The following is a 25671-nucleotide window of genomic DNA, read 5'->3' as shown; positions in this document are numbered from 1 at the left end:
ATGATTCTGAACAAAATTTTGTAAAAAAAAAACTTACCTTGGTGGCTTCTCATTTAGTTTTATCTACTCAACGAGCTCTAAAAGACAACACCCCACTCGATAAGGTAGGTCATTTCTTTTTGCTGCATTATAGGAGCCACCCTTAAAAAAATGTTTAAATATTTACATATAATAGTTTAGGGTCACAGGTCAAAAAGACGCTTTTTAAATTGAAAATTTGAAGACTGTTGTTCTAACCGTTTGGCTGTAAAACATGTTTTTATGTTATATACTAAAACAGAGATATAGATTTATTGACAACAGTTTCGTGTTGATTACGATCGATAAAGAACTGTTAACAGTTTTCAGGCCATAAATAAATTAGGTACGTCAAATATTATGGGGAATTACTGCTTTTCGTCTTTTATTTTTCTATAAATAGGTAATGAACATTGAACATTTATTCTTTTGGTAACTGCCATCTGTATAATTTGTAAACAAATGAAATTGGAATAAACAAATGTCAATCAATATTAACTTACAACAAGAAAACGGCAAGTCAAAGACCACAGTAAGTAAACCTTTGTCGTTATACTCTACCTATGTACACACATTGTTTAAAATGCCATGAGAAATGTATGAGATTATTATATTATGTTTATTTGTTAATGTTAATTTGAATGAAGAAACAAGTTTCGCACACCACACGTTAATTATTTTTACTGCGTTGTCACTGGCTTTTTAACACTTTCGTTTATTAGCATGTGCATTTATTGTTAAATGTATTCGACATAATCTTAAAATAAATTAAACAAAATATATGTATGGCTGCACCCATTTGATAAATTATGTGTTTGTAAGTGTCAGGAGATGGTTTGTGTTTGAAAGAAAATGTTTGAAAAATAATATGCAAGAGAAAAAAAAGCCTTATTTAAAAATCTCTATATAATACAAAAAGTGAGTAAGAGTGACAGAATCATGTTTGTAGGGCATATTTAGTCCCATTTTCGTTATTAGTATAGCCATGCGATGTCAGATATAAAAAGGGAAACGTCCTAGCCAGTTAATGCACGTCATTAAACCAGCACGTCTTCCAAAAGGATTTGCTTCATGCCAAAACTCTTGCCTAATTCGACCGGGCGTTGACGTACACCATTCTGGCGCTGAAGCCCATTGTTTCGCATTGTAATGGCTACCTTTGATTTTCTAATTAGTATTTATTGCAATTTGAGGCCACGGCCGTTACGTGGATCTATTGATTGTTTAACAATTTGCCTGCATTGCTAAAGTGTTGACCTCATCGTCTAAGAGTACATATTAAAGTTTCAATCTATCATTGCATTGAAAAATTGGATTCGATTTGCGTATTTCGCTTGTGACGCAATCGATGAAACTGTGACAAAAGGTTGGTTTTATTATCTTTTATTTCGATGACTTTTTAATTTGCAGTTTAAGAGTTTATTTTAAGCTAGATCAATTTTTAGGGTTCCGTAGTCCTACAAGGATCCCTTATACGAGCAAGACTTGTATTTTTATTTATATCGAGCTTGTTTAAAACGGCTCTAACGATTTACGACGAATTTTGCTAAAGGGCTTTCGGAGGCGAACAATGATCTAGTGGTCCTATCTCTGAGAAAACGCGTGTTTTCGAAGTATAATGATTTTCTTTTAGGGGAAATTTCATGCTCAATAAGATCAGTAATTTCGATAGCTCTGTCATTAGAGTGGTAGTGGTAGTGAAGGGTAGGTAATACATATTTATAGTGTTGGATTTGGTCTAGAATTCAAAGGTTGGATGCGACTTAGTTTGTTTTTATTAAGTTTAGGTTTTACTTTTAAAGCTTCTTTTATAGACGTATCTTCTCCAAAAAAACATGAATTAACAATAAAAACCGGAACGAAACTCCATTACAGTTAGGTACTAGATTATGAAATCTAGCAGTCCTCCCTTTTCTTACCAAATATCCTGGATGCTTTCTCCTAGCGGATGCCGCAACACTCAATTTGACGCTAATGACAAATCTATGGGCAAATGATAAATTATTACGAGTGCACCGTGCGCAGTTCCCTGCGGTTGCATTAACGCGGCCATTTTGCATACGAGCCTGCGGTTGATTTCTTGACAGTTATGTGTTGCGTAGTTTGAATGGAAAGTGTTTTTTGTCATGTGAAGAAGTCTTTTTAGGCATTTGAGACTAATTTTAAATACTTCGGCGACCGCCGACGGACTTTCGTCTAACGCATTCCAAACGCGGGTTATCTGTCCTTCCGGCAAAATGTTACCTATTCCCAAATGTTTAAATTGCCAAACTGTTTTATTTCCCAACTACGATTCTATGAAACCATATTTTTTTGGAACTTTCATAAAATAAACCTAACCTAACCTAATGTGTGTGTGTATCTATAAAACCATAAGAAAATAATCTGAGAAAAAAATTTGGTTTCGGAGAAAATTGAGAGTTTGGAAGTAAAACAGTTGCAAATGAAACATTTGGGAAATAATCTTTCTGCGAAAAGGCAGAACACCGTCAGGACGTTTGCCTCACACAAAAAAAAACTTCCATTGAAAATAATTAACAAAGAGCGTTTTCGAATAAAATGCTGTTACCATTGATTGAACTAATGACTCAATTTACTAATTTGAATTCCTTTACTGTGTATCACGATGATTTATTGTTATGCAATACTTTTTATTAATAACACAAAGGAGTAATTTATTTGGAAACTTGAAACTTTGGAACAATATTTTAGTAAACAATAGGTACCCATATTATTAGCTAAGTAAGTTATAGAACCTTCTAACATAGTCTTCGATGTCAGTGTGGAAAACTAATCTTAAAAAGGCCTTTTTTGCTAACAGTACCAGTATTTTCATTGGGTCTTTGTATACCTAATAAATTTTTAAATTTGTTAAAAAATTTACAAGTCAAAAAAAATATCAAACTTTTGCGACGTGCCTTTACTTGTAGGTAGAATTGGAGTTAGTTGTAAAATATCCAGGGCACATCAAGGATATATTTTTTTTGTGATCAGATCAATTAGAAGTATGTAATTATTTTGCAAGAACCCCTCTGCGGGTAAAGGCCTTTAGACTTTAAAAACTTTAGAGTATACAATATCTGTCAATTCATTCACAGCAAAGAAATAAAAGGCTTTTTTATTTATTTATTTTATAATTATTTTGCAATGTTTAACTACATTTCCACAATCAACTAGTGAATTAGGTTAACTAAGAAGTGAAAATTGCCGAGTGCACGCCTCGGAACGTCACACCATCTCGTCCGGCATATCAAAAAATAATCAATTTCTCTTTATAATCCTGATCTAGATTATATTCTAGACTAGCATTTGTCTTCGATTTCACTTTAGGTTTCGCGTTTGCATAAAAATTTCGGGATTTCTCTAAATCCCTAAGGGAATTCCTAATAATTAGACCACCAGGTTAATTTAAAGTCGCGGGTTCACAGTGGATGCAAGCCGCTTCCAACCGAGGCAGCTGGAGGTCTATAGGAAGCATATGTCCAACAGTGGACGTCCTATGGCTGATATGATGATGATGATGACACCGTGGTCTATTTCCGTGGTACGAAGAACAACTATGGACAATTTCGTGTCTCTAAACTTAGCGGTCGAGAACAGAGTTTTTCCATTCCACGCGTTTATACCGATGCCGTGGGATTATCGGATTAAAAACTAGCCTAACTATAAATTATTCGCGAGATCTCTAGCTATCTACATACCACATTTTATCTTAATCCGTCCAGCTGTTTTGGCATGAAGGAGTAACAAACACATGCACTCACTCACGAACTTACTTTCGTAATTATAACGTTTTAGGATTAGTTCATCCTACTTCCTACTAATATTATAAATATGAAACTTTGTGAAAATGTTTGGATGCTTGTTGCTCAATTACGTCTAAACCGCTGAACCGATTTAGATGAAATTCAGTATACAGATAGTCTCACCATCTCTTTCTACCTTCTTCCAATACCGTCTGACAGAAGGAAGTGGTGAAAACGATTGTGATTCCGATTTCGTTAGATAGACCAGTGCTTTCCAAATCCCCCAACATTGTTATGCCATGGCCCGGTAATTTTTTGCATAATTGCCGTAGCAGTGCTTGCACTTTGAAATTTTTATATCTTAGGCATCCAAGCGTCTGCTGGTGTTAAACCTCTTACCATATTTGCTCGTTTGCCATTTACGATTTGCGTTTAAGCCTAGTTTAAACTTTATTTACATTACATTGCGAGGCCGTAGAGCCAACGAGCTTGTAGTGGTCAATCGAGCGCCGCAACGTAATGCAATTTGCACGATTTTTCTTGCAAATCTAAACTCGCGTTAACGAATATTTACGATGCACGAGCGATTTGATAGTATATTATTTTTAAAACAAGGCGGGAATGTTGCGACCCTGTATTTTATTTTGATGGCCCGGTACCGGGTTGCAAATGGGAAACGATGCGTTAGACAATAAGGCTTCAGGTCGGCTTCCGTTTCCATTGCTTTCAAGAGTACATGACCGTGTCTTAAAAAAAAAGTCTCTTAGCCTGCGTAGGCTGGTTGAAAACACGTTTAAAACTAGAATATAACTGGTTATAAATAATAGCTTGATTTTAGTTTTTTTCAACAGACATGATGAAAATAACTAATCTCTGTGACTTCGTCCGGGTTGAATAAGTATTTTTTATTATATCTATGAATAACCCTCCATCGGGCAGTGAACAAAAAGTCATCATCGACTCTAAGGGTCTGTTTCACCATTCATAGATAGATACATTTTATTTGACAGATAAATGTGATGCCGTCTCCGTCTATTCGGACAAAACAAACAGAGACGACATCACAGATATCTGTCACATAAAATTAAACAATGAATGGTGAAACAGGAGTAGTGTTACCGGCTTTAATTAAACTAGCTCAAGCCTTCATATCGTAACACCCAAATCCGTCCAGCTGTTTTTGCTCTAAGAAGTAACAAATCCCAAGCACTCACGTACCTACCTACTGTGTCTTTCCACACGTCCTTTTACGCCTAAAGAGTTTGTGTAATGTTAGAACAGGGCTTAATCATTAATCTCTATTATAAATTCCGCCGAAAAGCAACCTGAATGGTTGTTTTTAACCCCCGTCGCAAAAAGAGGGGTTTTATAAGATTGACCGCTATGTCTGTCTGTGGCACCGCAGCTCTTAAACGGGTGAACCGATTTGAATGCAGTTTTTTTTTATTTGAAATCAGGTTTTCTAGCGATGGTTCTTAGACACGGTTTAGCCGTTTTTAAGATATCTAACTTTGAAGTCACAAAGTCGGGGGTTTTCCAACTTTTTGTTGGTTAGGTTATAGTGTAAACACATACACATCAAAATTTTTCCGTTTATAATACTATCAACAATTTTTTATATAACAGGTGTTATTCTGCAAATGGGTCAGACGGTAAGTATATGTAAATTTAATGAAATTGATTATCTTATTGTTTTACGTGTGATGCGTAGAAAAGTGTTTTTTGTTTACGACAATTTATGCTAAATTATAGATAACATACTAAATAAATACCCCTGTAACAAAGGGTTCCATGATTTTGTTGTCTCATGGCAAAGGCTCTATGAAATTCTCACTAACTATGAAATTGGCCGTGACCCGTAATCCAAGTTAAGTTACCTAATAAAGACGAACATAAACTAACGAATAACGAGTATCTTGTTAATTTATTTTGATTAGAGTTCGTTACAAAATTTGTTACGAAATTGACTGTATCAGGTAGAAAATCATTCGTTTGACCTTTGACTTGTCAATTTATTGTAGTCTAGAGAGCGTTAATTCAGCGAGACCCGACCGCATATTCAGAACTGTCTACATATAGATATTATATATTGCACATTCTTGTGCGATAATCACGAATTAATTCACACACATTCCATTGAAGAACCCATACATAAAAACCAGTTTTTAGACGTCGAGATATAACAAGAACTAGAACATTTATTTTTTGATCTCATGAATTATTTAAGTATTAGGTTGTTTATTTTAGATGCTGTTTTATTGCGTAACATTTTTTATTAATATCATTAAGGTCATTAAAATACAAACGCGTTTGTCGAGAAGAATCGAACAACGAGGTTATTTAAAGGCTTGAGCGATTGAAACAGATTCAGTTGGACGAAGTTTTGTACGCGGTTAACATATAAAAGTTATAAGTATTTTTAAAATGACAATCGACAATACAAATAATGTTGCTACTGGGACCTCGGCAGTGCCTACTAGGAACACGGCAGTTGCTAAAAAGGATGCGGAAGTGACGTGTTGGAATTGTTTATCGTCAGAAAGTTTCGACAGAGATGTCGAACCTATCCCTTTGTCTAAAGTGCGCAAACAGCACAGGGAGAAATTACGCCTGTATTCTTTCGTAGCATCTCAAGTAAGTAAGCCTAGAGCTGTGCCGTTAAAACAAAGAGTGAGTGAAAATTATTCAGTGGTCAAAAAGTTGGATGAAAGGATATCACAAGAACAACTTTCCAAGAATTTAACTGAAAACCTCAATCAGGAGTTGACTTCAATCGAATTGGACTCAAAATTGGAAGGAAATTACGAGCAAAAAAAAACAGATTTGATAAATGAAAATATATTTACTGATAATATTAGTCAGAGGTTTCAAAATTTAACGGCTGACGTCAAAAAGCTCCCAGATATAAATGCAAGCTTTGAGAAACTTAAACTAAAAGTAGATGACTGTACGTCTATCGATGAAAGCAGCCAAAGCTTCTTAAACGTATCCGCCGAATTTAAAGATTTATCTGATTTTAATAAAAGTCAGGAAAATGATACTACAAAAGCTATACAAGACAGTACTTTTAAAACTTATATTAACCAAAGTGATTTGGCTTTATCACCCGAATACAATAACTCACCTGAATATGACACAAAATCAGCGAATGTACTGATCGCAAATTATGACAATGCATTAACCGGTGACATTGAGCACAACGTTTACACATTTACAAATCAAAAAAAGTTGCCCAAATCTGATGGTACGCCTGAAAAAATTTTGCGAAAAACAAATTACAATACTTTGAATAGTGGTATTGACGAGAAAATCCATATTTCAAAACATGAAAAAGATTTGCCTAAATTCGATAGTTTGCCCAAATTGCATGGTACCCCTGAAAAAATATTGCGGAAAACAGAGAACGATACTTCAATCAGTAATATTGACAAGAAAATCCATACTTTAGGACGTGAAAAAGATTTGCCTGAATTCGATAGTTTGCCCAAATTGCATGACACCCCCGAAAAAATATTGCGAAAAACAGAGTACGATACTTCAATCAGTAATATTGACAAGAAAATCCATACTACAAGACATGAAAAAGATTTGCCTAAATTCGATAGTTTTTCCAAATTGCATGGTAACCCTGAAAAAGTATTGCGAAAAACAGAGTACGATACTTCAAACAGTAATATTAACGAGATAGTCTATACTTCAAGAGATGAAAAAGGTTTGCCCAAATTCGATAGGACTCCTGAAAAACTATTTAAGACAATAAATGATAATACTTTTAGGAGTGAAATTGATCAGAGAAGTATAGTATCGGCACAAAATGAGTTGTCTAATCTGGAAAGAAGTCCTGGAAACGTGTTAAAAAAAGAAGACGACAAAACTTTAACTGGTGACCATATCCAGAAGGTGCAAACTATATCAGCTGAAAAAATGCTGCCCAAATTCGATAATACTTATGGAAAAGTCTTAAGAAATGGAGATGACACATTTAGTGGAAACATTAACGAAAGTTCCCAAACGCTAGCAGTTGAACTTGAAGAAGAGTTACCTGAATCAAAGGGACTTACTGAAAAACTTTTTAAAAAAATTGATGGTAATTATTCTAGTAATGATGGAAATAATCAGAGGTTCCAGACTTCAACTCATGAAAATAAAAAGTCACCTAAATTAGATAATACACCCGAAAAAGCGTGGAAGAAAATAGATAACAACGACATAAAACAGGAGCACCAGGCCTCGTTAACTGATACTCAAGACTCATACAATATCAACAAAATACCTGAAGTCAAAGTTTTAAATAAAGTCCTAGTTAAAACTTCAACTCCCAGAAGGCGTGCGCTTGTAGAAGTCAACAGCCATAAATACAGCACTCTTATCGAATTCAAAAAGAAAGATGACATTATTGAAGAGTTAAGTGACGAAACTGACGGTGCTGTGACCAACAGTGGGAGAATATCATCAACTAGCGATAAAATTGACAATGTCAGCTGCAGTGGTTCAGATTCAGGGTATGCAGAGTCATCAATAGCCGCTACGGAATCTAAAGATAGCGTCAGAGATCTGTCTTCTCCTGAACCTACATCATTAACAAGCGATAAAACTGACAACGCAAGCTGCAGCGGTTCAGAATGTGGCTACCCGGAATCGTCCTCAAATGTCGCAGGCTCTAAAGATTACGTGAGAAATCTTTCTTCGCCTGATTCTCTAAAGAGCGAATCATTGAATAAATCATGTTTGCGACAAAACTTTAAGTCGTCTCTCCCACATCTGGCGACAACGCACAACATTTCTGCAAAATCTACGACCTCCTTGTACTCGCCTATGTCGACGACGAAAAAAACTTCAGAAAAATATATCCGCTGGAGCACGCTGTCTATCCATCAGAAGCCAATCGCATTTGGCGGTACGTAGTTTTTTTATTAATTCTTTATTAATCTTTAAATTACAAAACAGGAATTCCTTAAAGTTTGTTAGGTATTTTTTTTATTGTTTGTCCTTATGCAATATGCAAGTCGTGACGTCAGGTATAACTTTTGTAGTTTTTCTTTGTTAAGCAATAAAAATTGCTCCTTAATCTATTAATGTTGACTATTGTCTTGCTCGCATCAAGATCCTTACCGGCTTCACGCACACTTGACGATCATTTAATTATGTTCTTAGCCTCACTTGATGATTGAAACCGCCAATGCGTTCTGCATTGAGCGGGTATGTGTACTATCGCCAGTACTGTACTAACAGGAAGCTAAATAACAAAGCGAGCACAGGATACGATAAAATGTGGAATTAGTTTAATGAACAACCATACTGTGATTTAATTCAATTGAAACACGTCGCGTTTTGTGCTGTGTTTTAAATGAAATTATGGCCACTGCGCCAGGGCGCGCAAAAATACGATATTTAACTTTCGAGAATAGGACTATTCGAGAACCTTCTCCTATAGCGAGCTATCATCCTGTTAATATTTACACCGTAAATAGTGCTAACAGTGATGCAATAACGGAAGATAAAATGTCGTTCCGCGAGTGTCTCTTTCGCTTTTGTTGTTGCTGCTGCAAACCATCGACTGATGATCTGTTCACTAGCATCCCCCGCGATTCTCCTTTGGACAGCCCTCACTCTGCGTTGACGGGCCCGACAGGAAATAGTTATACGTTAAAGAAAGAACCACCGAGACTAGTAGACCAGTCTATCCCATCTCTAACCATCACCCGGACGATTGAAGACGAAATCTCGAAGTCTACCACCAAACTTCTGTTAGATAGCGAGCAAATTTCAAGTTCAAAGAGTTTGGCGGCGCCTAAATATAAAGCGAAGAGAAAAACACCGAGTCCTCCGCCTAAAGAATCGCCGACTAACAGCTGCAGCAGTACGTTGAGATCTGGTGAGAAGGCCTTATTCATTCGTGAGGTTTTGGCGTGCCGAGACACTTTCTTGAGGTCGTTAGAATGGTGCGACAATTCTCTTACGCGGGGCAAAAAATGCCGTCACCTCAAACGCGATGAGTGGATTGAATTGGACAACGAAGATGGTACAAGTGATCAGATTAGTCGTGGCACGCCCAACTTCTGTCCACATGACTTTTTAATGACTAAATTTCAACCACTTATTTTTGCACTGACGCATTCTGCATCACTATGGTAGACGTTTTAATACCATTACTGCGCACATTAACATTAAATAACAATACGCAAAAATTTAGCCCACATTTTTAGGAAACCGTATTTGGGGTATAGGTAGATTTGTCTGAATTAATGATGAAATAGTTTTTACATATATATATATATAATACTACCTATAGGTAGTTTCATAATGTTGCTTACCCGTATAATGTTGTCATTATTAATCAACAAATATGTAACATGAAAACAAATAAGACTATTTTGTCAACTTTAAAAAATCATTAACCCATCATATTTAATATCTAATATGTATATATTTTTTCCCTGACATTTGGCCAAACCATTGGCTAAACTAAGTCCACCATCAAGGGAATAATAAACAAGTAGGTAATAATATTTTTTATAATAATTATTGTTATTATTTCTTGCTTAGAATAATTAGATTATTTTATTTAAGAGACTTACGATTTTCTTTTACAGATCAGCAGGCTAGTTACATACAACTATGTATATTCTTAAAAAAATACGATGCGCGCGATCAACGAATGAGGATCGAAATGAAACCTTATTCTGGCAAAATAATTTGTCTTTTATTATAAACCAAAGTTTATTTTATCCGACATTTATTTGAGCATAGAATTACCATCAATTATACCGGTTTCTTTTATTTTTCAGATGAGACATACGTGTCGGACCCCGTGTCGTCGGGGCACGCTACGCTGCCGCGGCGGTCGAATTCGCCGCTGCCTCACGAGCGCGACCTCGGAGACCGGTACTCGCTCAACAGGAGTGGCCTTCAGGTAATTTGAGATACTTTGACGTAGAAACAAAGAACTATTTATCTATTTATTTATAGCAATAAACAGGTATACATGTATAGATGTGGTGGTACCTAATTATTGTGCAAAGGGCGTAATTTCGCTTGTGAGAGTCCTGTCAAATGTCGCCGAGAAAATTGGTCGCTTGGAGAATATTTTTCAAACTCTCTTTAGGAATGAATTAACGCTGGTGACTAAGCAACTAAGAACATTGCCACTGGCAAAGAAAAGTAACAGACTTTCATTATTCTTATGACATTTTATAGTCTAGCTACCTACATGTAATTTAAATTACAATTGAAGTAGGTTTTTATCCAAAACAAAGAGAAAACAAATTCCCACTTCGCGAAACAATTTGCGTTCAAAACTCAGCCTTTTGCAATTGCCACTAAGACTTGTTACTTATGTAAAACGTTTATAAGTGCAGTACTTATTGTTTCTGCGGCCATTGTAAGGCATTGTTATTAAGCTACCTTGTCTTGCGACATGGCTGCGAACAACGCGTTTGCAAAACGTTTACCCGACCGAATATCCGACCGAAGCTTTCTGCTTTGTGTGACAACTGATGTAAGTGACCATGATCCTGTATAGCATTCTTCTTGTTTCTGTTGTCAGTAGGTATAACCTTAACACAACGAAAGAACGAAGCCGGGTCGCTCATGCAATTCTAAGCCTAAGAAATAGAAAACAACTTCCAGCGTAGGACATGAGCACGTCTCTCTCAGATAAGATGTCAACTACAATACAAGACAAATTAAAACTGAGATTATAAATGTAAGAAAAGACGGAGTAGAGATATCGTTTTAAAAGATTGAGCTGAATATTATGTGGAAAATGATAAACAATTCTGGTCGTGTTTACTATCTCGTACAGTTTGTCAAATAACTGAGAAAAATCGCAATAAAAAAATTAATTGGCAAGTGATTACCTACCAATTTTCGTTATAGATAAATCACAAATACTCGCCTCGAAAGTTTCTCGTTTTTTGCTCATTTAGAAACCCCTAATGATGCGCCTGCATTGGGCCTCGCAAAATACAATCCCCAAATTAAGCTACGAGTATTATATAGGTATTTATTTATCCAACATTGATTGTCATAAACATACAACCCATTAAGTTTGTTCCCATTCGGTATCAATCTACCAAAACTGTTATTTTTTTATACAATTAGCTCTCTCAATCAACCTCTCATTAGCATCGAGTAGCAACTGATTATCAAATCGCGACCGTTCCAAATCAAAGCCGCTCTTATGATGCGTGAGGCCCACAAAAAATAGCAGTTAATATTTAATATTCACTTTCGTTATCAACTGGGCGTATACTAAACCTGATGTGTTGCAATGTTAATCCCTTATAAAGTGTCGCGGTGTGGGTAGATACCATAAAATGTTACTCAATGCCGTACGGTCAGTTGGTCCCTTTTACATGGTGTGTGGTATGATGCGTGGTGTAAGGGAGATATTTTAACAAGTATAGCAAAAATGTAATGTTGATGATCCCGGAAAGACTCAATTACAATATCCTTAGACAATGTTGAAGTGCTAATCCTAATTGCTTTGCTAAAATTGTTTGAAAATGAGAAGACACTGCTAATATGTTTCAAATACCGCTGTGAAACATGCCAAATTTTCGGTGGGTAATTTTATAACATGCGTGTAATTTATCATGGTTTAATTTCTAAAAAAAATGGTGTCTAAATAATAATAATATAGTTCGGTTCGATGAACAACAGAGGTTTATCGGAAAACGAGTACATTATGTACTGTTAGGTATAAACAGATATTCACATGTTCAACTTTATCGTTTACGGGCAGCATTTTTTTAAAACATAATATGGAGGCTATGAATAGCCTTTAATGTTTTTCTTATACGATTACTAAATTAGCATACTTGTATCTTTACCTAATTTAAATTGTGACAAATATCTTTTTTTTTGTACTTACAAAGTCGAATGTTTTACTTCAAAGTACAAATCGACGCCTTCGAACTGACATTTAACGACTTTGAATCACAAATAAGTTCCTGTTTCTTAATAACAATAATAATCGACTTCTTAATTGGGTAGGTAGTCATTAATATAAAGTCTGTTCCTATTTACGTCTTTAAAATGTACCTTATACAGGTACGGTATAGGAATTATTATTCGTAGGGTATGGATATGTAACAAGATGCGTAGGCAAGGCTCGTTTAAATAACCGAATAATATTCCACTTCTTATTCGACGCCTTATTACCACGCTTTACTCACCTTATTTTTTATCTTATAATTTCAAATGAATCAAATGGAAATAATCCTTTTGAAATACCTACCTACCAACATAATCGTCCATAGTGTTGTCCAACCAAGTTTCAACACAAAACACGAAACAAAGCGTGAATGTAGATACACTGACGTACCTACGTATGGCATTGTTTGTATCGCATTACACCAGAGGTTTCCAAAGTGTACACCGCGATTTGTAAATTGAATAAATCGAATCAGATGCATACACTGATACTGATAAAATCACTATATGCGGTGTCTAGTAGGTTAAGCTGTAATATGTAGGTATGTTCTTATAGCCACTATAAGGCTACGTAATATTCATTGTGTATGTTAGCTATATGGAACCCTTTTTAGTACCAATATAACCGTTGTACTGCAATGACGTCACTCAACCTCCTCCCTCTTAGCCTCATACTCGTACCTCATGGCGACCTTGCCAGGATGAGTGCAGTTTTCGCGAGTGACATTTTTCAACTTTGACGCGAGAAAGTCCTGTGTGACGCGTTTCCTTGCAAATGGTTGTTAACTCGTATTCTTAAAGAGTACTTGTCATTCATTTACACTATGCGGAGGCCTTATTGTCTAACGCACTTGGAATTATAATCGTGTTCGTCACTTCTTTCTGTTACGTTGGTATAATGATGATGATAGAAACAGATCATGGTGAATGCGATCGCGAGGGCCAGAGCGTTAGTCATCCTGCCAGATTCAAGAATTAGCTGCTAATAAGAAAAATGAAGTTTTTTTTAATGTATTTGTGTTCCTTTTACTAACGTAACAGTAAAATATTTTGTTAATGATGATTGCAAGCACTTCGATTCAATTAAGTTTGAGAACACCTGCATTACACAAATAATGCAGACGAAACCAGGCACTGTGGGACACAGCCGCGCGATACACTTGCGAAAACATTATAAAGAGAAATTTCAATACAGCTGCAGTAAGTTTTGTCTGTGACTATAAACTTGTCGAATCGATTTGGTTAATTGTTTCGTAGTCTGTTATGTATGACATTACAGTAATGTAAATATTCATTTCATTACGAGAACCGAATACTCGAGATATATGCGTTACCGTTTCGATGACAGTATAAAACTAGACATACAGGCGGACCAACGAATCCATTAGAATTCACAACTTTTGACCATATAAGAAGCAGCTGACACTTATCATAAAATCCAAACTACTCTACCCAAGCCGAGTTTCTTTTAAATTTGTCTTCTAAATTATGTCATTGTAAAATAACATTCTAAAACCAAACCAAAGCCGAACCATACTCAAGAAATAAAACGCGCACTTTTTATGGAGGTACGATCAGACGATGAAATCAAACTGCTTAAGCCTAGGCCTTCCAACAACATAGTAAAGTTCTGCCGGTATAGTGCGCCCTCCTTGCCCCTGTGTCGTCATCAGTTAAGCAAACTTAACCGACAATATATTGTTCCCTATCTTTTACAGGCACGTTCAGAGTCCATGGCTTCGGTGTACTCCGGAGCTGGTGAGGGCATGCGAGGAAGCGTGGCAGTTCGTGGTGATGTGCAGTTCTCTCTGCTGTACAACTACAGGCTTGGGGCGTTGGAGGTCGGAGTCCGAAGGTGTAGGGACTTGGCGCCTGTTGATACCAAGAAGAATAGATCGGATCCTTATGTTAAGGTGAGATTTGTAGCAAACTACATGGTGTTGTGGAGATGTTGTGTATCTGTTGACAGGAGTCGAATCGGGTCGATTGTAGAAATGGCAGTCATTTCATTTATTTCTATTGAGTGCATTGCATATTTCTTAACATTTTACCTCTGCTCTAGATGACGACGAATAATCAATTAGGGTCCTCACTTGTGGTCCTCACTAAACAAAATATACATACAACACGCTGACTGCAGCATGAGGACTGCAGCCAATTTGGCAAAGCGCAAAAACTAGTACTCTTAATCTCACTAGATTGACCTAATTCATATAATGACCACCGGAAGTGACTTGATTAGGAAGCGAACCAAAGTCCACATTGTAAAAGCAGTTTCGCCGAAGCGTTCGTATGAGGCTGGATTTTGTTTGGAAACATGACCAAAATCTAACCAAAAACGCTGGATGCAGGTCGCTTTTAATCGAATCAACTGGAGGTCTATGAGGGAGGCCTATGCCCGATAGTAGACGTGCTACGGCTGATATGATGATGATAAGGACTTTGTGTGATTTTTAGCGTGACCCTTGTGGGAGAGACGCTCTTTTCCCCGATCCGGGCTGGTTGCATAAGGCGTATTTTCCACTCCATAAAAAAGACCCTAATCTCTGTCGTGCTAATAATGTATTCCTTCTCAAATTCCAGGTGTACTTGTTACCGGACAAGTCCAAGACTGGCAAACGGAAGACAAAAGTAAAGAAGAACACCCTAAACCCTGTGTTCGAGGAGACCCTCAGCTTCGTGCAGCCGCTGGCCTCGCTGTCCGCTCGGACACTGTGGCTCAGCGTGTGGCACGCCGACATGTTCGGCCGGAACGACTTCCTGGGGGAGGTGACGTTGCCGCTGGCCGATGTCGTTTTCGACGACGCCGCGCCCATGTGGTACAAGTTGCATGAGAGGGTAAGTGCTCGCACTTGTTCTTTGTTATATCTACACCTATAAGGGTCTGCGCTAGCTGATGGGGCTTGCTCGGAGCGAGTAGACGCCTATTCACAAAACAAAAGTACAGAAGTCAATGCGTCAACGCGTGCGCCCGCTCCGTGCACCTGCGCCAGCTAGCATAGCCTATGTGACTGTCTGATGATCCCGTGGCAATATCAAATATACCTGGATATCGAATTTCATTCAAATCCTTTCAGACACCTTAAGCGTGAAAGAGTAACAAATAAATACACACACATACAAACTTTCTCATGGATATAACTTTTTCTTTTTGATTATTGATGTACATTACGGTTTTTAAGCTAACTATGCTATGTGGCACTTGAGGTATCCCATCTTAGGCCTCAAGGTTGGCAACGCGTCTGCAATACCCCTGGTGTTGCAGATGTTTATGGGCGGTGGTGATCTCTTACCATCAGGAGACCCACTTGCTCGTTTGCCATCCAGTCGAATAATAAAAAAAAGTTTAATAAATGAAATTGAATATCAGCATAATGAATTATAAACGAATTTCTCTTTAATTACCAGACGGAGCAGTTCGATGAGCAGCAAGGCACGCGTGGCGACCTCATCATCGGCCTCAAGTTTGAGATGCCGGAGACCGGGCCGCGGGCCAAGGGCACACTGCATGTACTAGTAAAGGAAGCGAAGAACGTCGTCGCGACCAAGCCCAACGGGCTCGCCGATGTCTTCTGTAAAAGGTTAGTTTCTGAAAGACATTTTTGTTGGGAAGCTATTTGTAGTAGGTATATGCGATTATGCAAGTACCTGAAATATACTCTGTTTCTACGGCAGACGAAAAAACGAACATTGAAGAAGTATATATTTTGTCCGATGCACTTTTTTATCATTTGCTCTTAGTACAAATTTTTAAAGTACGGGCTGTTAGTGGTCACTCAAGACAATAAAATGTGTTGTACCTATCATGTTTTAGAATAACATTGAGAGATACATGCGAAAGGTTGGCCATGGTACATGTTTCCGCGTGCCGTAGAAACAGAGTATAGCCTAGAGTATGTAACGCTGTCTCGTGTTTTACGAATTGGCGGCAAAATGCCGAGAGAAGTAACTGTCACTATGAATGAGCCGATGGCGGATTGCTAATTATTGCTAAATAGGTAAGTACTTAATTACCAATTCGTGACTCTCTGCCAGTGCGTTACAACTAAACTAACACCTATTTTCTATTACTTCAATTGTGAAGATATGAGCAATTTCGATAAATAGGTAATATCTGGCCCATAAACATGAGAAAAACAAATGCCAAGCAATTTCCGACATTGAACTGAGCTAACTGAGTACATAACTACTTTCAAAAATCAATTCTGAGCCTGTACGCCCAGTGCGCAAGCTACTTCGGAATTAGTGACTTTTTTTAAACTTGCTTCAGAAACTGCAATTTACAAAAAAAAGATCATTGTTTATTATTATTAACAGCAGGAATATAATTATATGTCATTGTAAAATTGCTAGAGATTATTTAGATTTAATGAAATCAATATGTTGTTATCTTGTCTAATGATCTCGATACTCAATCAAATTTGAAAAAAAAAAACAGCTACAAAACTTAGACAAACCGATAGTTTTAACAATCCACGTTTGTTTTTTCAAATAATCTTATTTTATTAGGTAAGGTAAACGTACCAGTGCTCGTCACTGTCCCAATATTTGGCATCTTTAATCTTATGTCATTCATTAGCAATAGAGATGACAGCTGTGTGTCGTCTATTGGGCATTAGCGTGTCGAGCACTCGGACATTTACCTTATGTGGCAATGTTTTAACCACGGCGTGTTGTTCCTCTTACAGCTACCTCCTCCCCGAGCGCGGTCGTCTCGCCAAACAGAAGACGACTGTATGCCGTCGCACCCTGAGCCCTCGCTGGGAGCACACGTTTACGTACCGCGGGCTCACCATGCAAGAACTGGCCACGAGGGCTCTGGAACTCAGTCTGTGGGACCGCGACCGCCTCGCCAGCAACGACTTCATGGGTGCCGTCAGACTGTCCCTAGGAACCGGTATGTTATTTTAAACAACGTATTATTTTTGATTTCCGTTAACTTAAAGGGAACTGTTCCCCTCCCCCCCTCTTCCATTTGTGGGTGCTGGAGAACCCGTCTAACAGATAATTCCAGGAGATGGGCAGCAGCGTCTTCTAGGCAACCCAACATCCTACACTGCTCGCCAACCTGTTTGCCAAGCGTGACGAGTATTGGCTTAATTTTCAATGTTATTTCATTTAAACACAGACCTAATAACAAAAGCTTGTAACGTGAATATTTCCGTAACACCACCGGTTGACTTACCTTGTCCACATGTTACGTCTTTCTTTTTCACCCAGCATCGTGACGCAACTAAACTACATTTTAACTTTAATTTTATTCTTGCTTACAGGTACTTACATGGGAGCAAATGTCAACTGGATGGATAGTGTTGGCAAAGAAGTGACTCTGTGGCAGACCATGATGCAACGCCCCAACTTCTGGGTCGAGGGCTCCTTGCCTTTGAGGCCACAGCTTAACAACTGAACTAGTTTTGTCTAGAACTTACTAGCTTACTTACTACATATTCGATCGGTCCAAAACTTTCTGTCCAAATAATACGATACGTTGGAACAGAATCTTTTGAACCAGTCCCCGTAAGAAAATGCCTTAAACATCCTACCTGTTATTTATAACTACTTAGATATAAATTTTGGTAGAACTTTTGACACACCGATTTTCTTCGGAGTTTTGTTAAGTCAAAATCGTAACGGCTTCTATTTTGACGTCTTGAAACTTGCCAGGAGTTTTGGAAACTCTTATTCGACTGAACTTCTGCTTTTCAAGGCGATCACGTCTCTGTACTTTTATTCTTCTTTCATAGAGTAACCTAGGTGTACATCTTACTAAGGACCAACGTGCCAATCGTATAGTGTTATTTCATACGAATTTATATACATCCTAGTACTATTGTCCTTTTTTAACCTCTGTGTACGTCTTTCTACTTGGATTTTGGATACTCACCTACATTCAGGTGTTTATTAACTGATAAATACTCTATTTACTTGATATATAATTATATATTTATATAAACTAATCAACTACATTCCAACTTTGTGATGATTAAACTATTATCTATTTGTATAAGATTTTCGATGACAATAATATTAATTTGTAGTTACTGCCTGCTAGCTGTAGATGTTAGACATAAATACGTTTATGCATTTAAATTAAGTTTAATGTACAAATTAACTTCACATGAGTTAAGTTCTGCTCATGCGTTTTGTGATGTAATTATACATTTTGGAGAATGTTTAAAAATAGCATTAAGTGTGTTGAAGTGATTGTGAAATGTAAAAGATATTTGTGAATATTGGGAATTTACTACATTTACTTATACTTAGCTATCTGTATGGATACGTCCATAGTTTGTAAAATCTACTTAAGTTTACCTACTTAACGACGATACTGAGTAGTGTAGGTTCTGGTTTATTTAATAACTATTTTTGTATTAATATTGTCGACGTCAAAGCAATAAACATTGAATCAATTAAATGTGTTGTTTTATTTGTGTTTTCAATGTTTTATGCCATTCGATAGTTAATAAACATTTTTGAGGATATTTTTCGACTACTTAATTAAAACAGTAAGGAGCTTAATGACATTGGTTTCTTTCAAAATCTGATTTCTAAACCCTAAAAAATTCTAGGTAGGTACTTTTGTACAACTTTACCTAAATACTAGAGTTAGAATCACTCAAAAATTGCAGAATGTGTAGAATAAATGCCAAATAAAATCTTTTTTAACCGTTTTTTAACCCCCAACGCAAAAAAAGGGGTGTTCCAAGTTTGACCGCTATGTGTGTCTGTCTGTCTGTGGCACCGTAGCTCTTAAACGGGTGAACCGATTTGCGATGCGATAGCGATGGTTCTTAGACATGTTTTATGAAAATCGGTTCAGCCGTTTCAAGATCATCAGCTCTTTTGTTCGCTACGGTAAGAATCTTGACGCATAATGGGTATTTAGTACCTACTTTATTGTGTGACGGAGTAACCAAGATCCAAACTTTTGCGTTTGAATAAAATATCCTATACTTACTTACTATCTGCACCCTTAGAAAAGATTTATCTAGAACGCTATTATGGTTCAGAATAAGCAACAGTGGCGTGGTGTGAACATTGTAGTTGTTACAGCGACACGCTATTGTTAACAATTGAAAAAACATTATACTACTAACTTTTTTTATCTCAATTTTATTTATGTACGGTCAAGGACTTCACTTCATAAGCCACCATGGAACTATTTCCATAGATTCAGATCCGTAGACTCTTGTTAATAAGTTTTTTATGCAATAAATTATTTTCATTTTTTGATTTCACATCATACTGACATCGCATTAATTAACAAGGAAAATCGTAATCACTTTTCCTTAGAAAGGTTCCATGATGGCTCATGAATTGAAGTCCTAATATATATAGTATATAATAATTTAAATGTGTTTCTACACAGTGTTATTTTTGATATCCGTTAATTTTAAGGGAACGATCTACAGGTCAAATGAAGTTAATTTCTCTAATACACTAGTGGTCTACCTCTTACTGAAGATAATCAAGAGTTAAGATAATTAATTATTAGCAGTAAAACAGCGTAACTAATCCGTGTTTTTAATTCACACATATTTAGCCAAAGAAAGTTAAATATGTGGATTTTTTTGATGCCTCTCTTGTTTATTTTACAATTTAACAATTAATGTGAAGCTATTATATGCATGAAAAAAACATTTTTATTTTCGAAAGAACATTTTTTTTTATTTCGCGAAAAAGTTAATTATCAGGTAGTTCATATCAATTAACTAGATGTCTGTCGAAGATAACGGGTTTTCACATAGGCGAAATATCGCTATATGGCGCTAGATGGCGTTAGTATCCTGAGGTCCGTTTGACGTTTGGCTCATTTAGTTATTTAACCAATCATGCCCATAGTAGATTTAAGATTATAAAGAGCAACAAGAGCATAAAGCAGGGGGGGACAGTCGCCTATACCGTACTAATTCATGTGGATAGCGCCGCCATCTCCTTTATCTAACCTAAAATAAAACAGATTGTTGTCGTTTGTTTCAGATAGATGTCACTGAAAGCTTGAGATCACAAATTTTATTTATTAAAAAATATTTTGTCGTTGATAATTACCGCAAAAATGAACTTTATTTTCGAAATTGACAATCGTATTGTAATTTCTAATATAAAAGTCACATAATTGTATCCGCTCAGTCGTTACAAATATTTTTTGTGTAGCAACCCTCTATGTCAGGCCAGGCGTCAATTCGCGCTCAACAAGGAACAAGATGGCTACGTTACAATCGAAACTCAAGTGCTCAGACCACATAAAAAGTAAAGACAGTGCTGCAAACGGAAAATTGAGGCTGGTTTAAACTTAAGAAGACTGAATTCAAGCGGTCTCATTTCTCTTTGCAGCCCTGTTTTTAGTTTTTATGTGGTTTGAGCTGGGAAGCAAATCCAGTAAAGTAAAAGAATACCTGTGACTATTAATAGCTATACGTATGGATGGATAATGGCATCAATGGTACTATTATGAAGACGGCGCTTGTCTGCATGAATAGTATATTATACTAGCATAAAGTTAGCTTAGTCTTAGACGAAGATTTTACTATAATATATGCCCTAGAGCATATATTATAGTAAAATCTTGCCCAAGCCATTTAAATAGGAAGTTCCGGATTCTCCCCAGTGTTCTTAATAAAGCACAGTTTTATATTAGTAGGTTCTGCCCAAGACAATTTTTGTTGAAATGAAGGTGTTAAGGCAAGTAGGATTTTTGATATTATTTTTTAGGATGTAGGTACTGTATCTCGTATATCTGACAGCTGTCACCATACCCAAGCTTTAAGTTTTTTTTTTAATAATCTGTGGACTGTTGAGCGCTCGGGTGACACTCTTTCCCGGCCCGGATAATACCGGGATGTAAATATCGACCATGTTTTTCGTGTACACGCCCATAGAAGCTCCTGTCAGTTTCTATGGGCGTGTACTAAAAAAACAGGGCCGGTATTTCCATGTCGGTGTTATCCGGGCCGGGAAAGAGTGTCGCCCGAGCGCTCGTTGGTAGTCGCTAGTTATAAAGTTTTATGTTTTATATATTGATTTTTCAATGTAACAATTATTTCTTTTTGAGTATTTTGACAAAAAAATCAGCAAAATGACGAGTTCAAACAAATATCTACTACTTTTGTGTTTAACGTTAACAACATGGAAAACAGGTACGTTTAGGGCGTTGTTCTCTATTCGAAACTTGCAAGATTTCCTTTTGTTTTAATTTGTTTATTTTTTAGTTGAATCAATAAACTGTTATCAGTGTTCGGGGACGGACTCTGAAAATCCGTTCGAGTGTAATGAGTATTTTGATAACGACATAGACATTCTACCGAAGGATTGTTCTTCCATTCATAATGCCCAGTATTGTATAAAACACGTCGGGCGATATGAAGGTGAGAAATTTGGGTAAACTCGCCGGTATGTGGTTACTAACAATAGAAATTAACCATAACAGTAACGGAATAATAATATGCACTTCATACTAATCATGGTGTATTCATGTAGCAAATCCGTTCACAACAACGGCTATGTAAACGGAAACTGCCTGTATACATTATTTACAAAGAAAATAAATATCACTACTATTAATCAATCTAACAAATTCCAATTAGGTCTAGCTATAGAGTGCTATCAGTGCAACTCTTCAACTACAATGGAGTGTGGTGACGGCCTTATGCACCTGGATGGAGGAGTTCTAAAGCCAACTTCTTGTGAACATGTGTTTGATGCTCAATACTGCATTAAACATACAGGTTTATCATTATTCTCAATAATACTGTTGCACATAAACATAGTCAGTGACATTACCAATTTCTTATGAGAATTTTGACCCAACTTATCATTATTACTATTGAAAATATGCGACCGACATTGAAATCTGCAAAAATGTGATTTTAGATAAGTATTTATCAACACACTTATAAAAAACAAGAAAAAATACATTTAAAGATACATGATCAAAAGCAAGGGCGTCGCCAGGGGAGAGGAGGGAGGGGCAGCTGCCCCCTAGAGATTCTAAAATGTTGCCAAACCAATCAAACCAGAAAAGCAATCAAACCAGTCCTAAGTCTTTGACTTGACTTGCTTGATCGATCATTCCTGTAGGAAACCGAAACTCGAATGAATTCACCAATTCCAATAACTACCTACAATTCATAGTTTTCTCATTCTCCATATCAACTTGCCCCCACTGGGCCATCGGCTTGCGACGCACTTGATTAAAAGTTTTCTATATTAAACCTAAAAAATAAATGTGATAAATAGATTGCGCTCAGCATGTTCTGTGCCCCAAGAATTTTTATTTTTCCATTAAAATAATGTAAAGTTGGCAGCAGAATTGGCAATGTCCCTGAGGAACTGTTTGACTTTTGAGACTGAACTACAATAATGAATATGCCTTTGTGGTCTATCAGTTTTGTTAATTCATAGCTAAGTCTAGAAAGGCTATCACCAGTTTGACACTGCCTTCTTATACTAACTCACACCCATGCTCACAATAATAGTCACTATCTTCTACTATTCAAAAGAAAGAAATGCTGAATATGATTGCAAGCCTCTGATTGCATTTAGTATTCAATTTACTAACCCCGTTTCACCATCCAAACATTTATTTGATGGATAAATTTTAATGTGATGTGTCTATGTTTGTGTTGTCTGAATAGACGGAGACAGCATCACATTTATCCGTCAAACGAAATAAATCAAGGGATGGTGAAACATCCCCTAAGCATTAAAAAGAAACTTTACTGCTACTTTTACATCCTGGGGCTGTGTTGCCTAACAGATGTTCGTGATTGCATTCACCATCTCTTTCTACCCTTGTCTTATACCATGTGATAGAAAGAAGTGGTGAAAACGATGTTGATGATTCCAAGGGTGCCAAAACAGTAACCCCTCGTTTGCTTCAGACACAGATCTGTGTCAAATTTAAAGCTATATTTTTGAATTTTTTTTTAATCAGCTGAATTTGTGCTCATTAAAACAGATGAGACTAGAATTCAGTACTTTTTTAATTCCCGCATATGGGGAGATAAGGCCTCTTGTATAAGAAACATATTATTATAATTTATTTAGTTTATTTAATATCTCTACAATATGTGAATGAATAAAAAGTATTTTAAGTACTTTTGTAAATAATTTCACCGCTAATGCACTGGGTTTAAGGTTTGACAGCATAGCACGTGGCACTTTGTACATTTGGTAAGTATTGCATGTTTCAGAATATTAATATATAGGATAATATAATACTACTTCTACTGTTGTACAAATGTTAAAAATTGCGAATTTCTGTAAGTTGGTTACTATTCCATGTCTTGACAATTAATGAATAATAATATCATGGGACAATTGACACCAATTGACCTAGTCCCAAACTAAGCAAAGCTTGTACTATGGGTACTAGGTAACAGATAAACATACTCATATAGATATTTATGTATTTACATACAATTGGCTGGAGTTAGATGAAATTTGGCACCCATAGTTAACCCCATTATTTATGCATAGGATATTTTTACTCAATAAAATTGCTGTTCCTCCATGAGAATAGCAATAATCAAATTAAGTATTCAGGGATGCAGTTGTGGGTTATTATTTAAAATGGAATGTTTTTTACCACTTGATGTTTGAAAGTTTTTATAGTTAAAACATTTGTTTTTTACATTAAACAGAATACTCCCGTGATCCCATCAAAATTTCGTCAGGATCAGTTTTTCAATCACACAGATGGAAGATGGTCTTCAAAAAAGAAAAAAAATCATTAAAATGATATACTAACTTAAATGTGATTTATAATAGTAGACTGTTAACACATTCACTTATTTTTCAGGTGGCATCAGTACCAAAAGATATTGCTCATCGCTTGACCTAGGCAACTACTGCAATTATGTGCAGCAGCCTGGTGACAAACTGGAATACAGAACATGCATATACACATGTGGTGCAGATGGATGCAATACTGCGACCAGCTTGCCAACATCAACTGTGGTACCTTTCTTAATAGGCTTCAATATATTCAGATACATGCCAATATAAATGTGTGTGTGTGAAAGTGTGATTAAGTAGAGAACATAATTAAAAGTTTGCCTCTGCATAACTAGTGAATGTAAAGTGTACTAGATTGTAACTAATGGTTAATGTGACTAATGCATATGCATATACATTTACATCACACATCTTTGGCCTCATGTGCACTTACTGGCTGAGTGGCTGAGATAAAGGTCAGTCACAGTAAAATTGTACGCCTTTACTTCAAAGAGAAACTAAAATTATCAATGTAAAGCCTGTTGCTGATCTTGTTTTGTAATTAATTCTATGTGATAATGAATACATAGTACATTTTCAAATAAATAAAACCTTTATTAAAATACAATATAAAAAATAGGTGTACATACGTAATTATAATAATATATATGTAGGGGTAATAGAAATAATAATGGTACATACTACTGAACCAATAAAAGCTTTGTTTTTTTTTTCACTAATCCAGATTAAAATATATGCTTCTTTTTATCATGTAAAATGCAGTCCTGCAGGACGTAGACACTGCTGAGCTGAGCTAAACATGAGGCCATAAGATTAACAACAAAGCATTAGTTACATTAACCCGGAGTCAACTTAGTAGATAAAAAATGTGCCTTTTACCTCATCAAGACTTAATGTTAGGGTATCTGCGCAATTAACGACATGACTTTTAGAGTAGATAAGGTGTTATCATTCCATTGAAAGCTAATTATGGCCGTCCATTTTAAGTTTTGTACAATTTTAGTATGTGTAGATTTTTTTATTTCACCCGCCAATGTTAATTTACAAGATATTTAATTAAGATGTGAATGTAGCCTAGGTGTTTTTCCGTTATTAAATCTTATTTTAGTGTCAAGGAATCTCAGCCTTAGCAACAAGGTATTTTTTTAAAGCATTTATTTACATTGACTGAAATCGTAAAAGAGGAATAAAGTTTTAAGCAAACAATTGTTTTACTTTTTTTTAAACTGGACTT

The 25671-nt window shown here is 36.3% G+C and overlaps 2 protein-coding genes across 4 annotated transcripts in view; both read left to right on the top strand.

The window, feature by feature from the left end:
• The window catches only part of btsz (bitesize), a 113665-nt gene extending 94549 nt beyond the window's left edge, over positions 1 to 19116 (top strand). For all 3 annotated transcript variants that reach the window (XM_074086799.1, XM_074086800.1, XM_074086801.1), the window contains 6 exons: positions 10553 to 10677; positions 14420 to 14614; positions 15285 to 15539; positions 16110 to 16282; positions 17390 to 17598; positions 17975 to 19116. In XM_074086799.1, the coding sequence (XP_073942900.1) occupies positions 10553 to 10677; positions 14420 to 14614; positions 15285 to 15539; positions 16110 to 16282; positions 17390 to 17598; positions 17975 to 18108 (1091 nt within the window). In that variant the 3' untranslated portion in view covers positions 18109 to 19116. The remainder of the gene's footprint in view (positions 1 to 10552; positions 10678 to 14419; positions 14615 to 15284; positions 15540 to 16109; positions 16283 to 17389; positions 17599 to 17974) is intronic.
• Positions 19117 to 21613: 2497 nt separating this feature from the next.
• LOC141427411 (UPAR/Ly6 domain-containing protein bou-like) lies at positions 21614 to 25643 on the top strand. Its single transcript, XM_074086798.1, has 4 exons — positions 21614 to 21838; positions 21911 to 22066; positions 22286 to 22426; positions 24502 to 25643. The coding sequence occupies exons 1-4, from the start codon at positions 21778 to 21780 to the stop codon at positions 24705 to 24707; spliced, it is 564 nt and encodes a 187-aa protein (XP_073942899.1). The 5' UTR covers positions 21614 to 21777; the 3' UTR covers positions 24708 to 25643.
• Positions 25644 to 25671: the final 28 nt, after the last annotated feature.

Source organism: Choristoneura fumiferana, chromosome 4, assembly GCF_025370935.1.
Source record: "Choristoneura fumiferana chromosome 4, NRCan_CFum_1, whole genome shotgun sequence".
Lineage (NCBI taxonomy): Eukaryota > Metazoa > Arthropoda > Insecta > Lepidoptera > Tortricidae > Choristoneura > Choristoneura fumiferana.
The sequence above is the reverse complement of the archived record's forward strand: the minus strand, read 5'-3'. Positions and strand labels throughout refer to the sequence as shown.

Excerpts from the sequence above, each read along its gene's own strand:
- LOC141427411 (XM_074086798.1), top strand. The coding sequence starts at position 21,778 with ATGACGAGTTCAAACAAATATCTACTACTTTTGTGTTTAACGTTAACA. Across the intron at positions 22,067-22,285 it reads ACACGTCGGGCGATATGAAG|GTCTAGCTATAGAGTGCTAT; the intron begins GTGAGAAATTTG and ends AATTCCAATTAG. Across the intron at positions 22,427-24,501 it reads ATACTGCATTAAACATACAG|GTGGCATCAGTACCAAAAGA; the intron begins GTTTATCATTAT and ends CTTATTTTTCAG.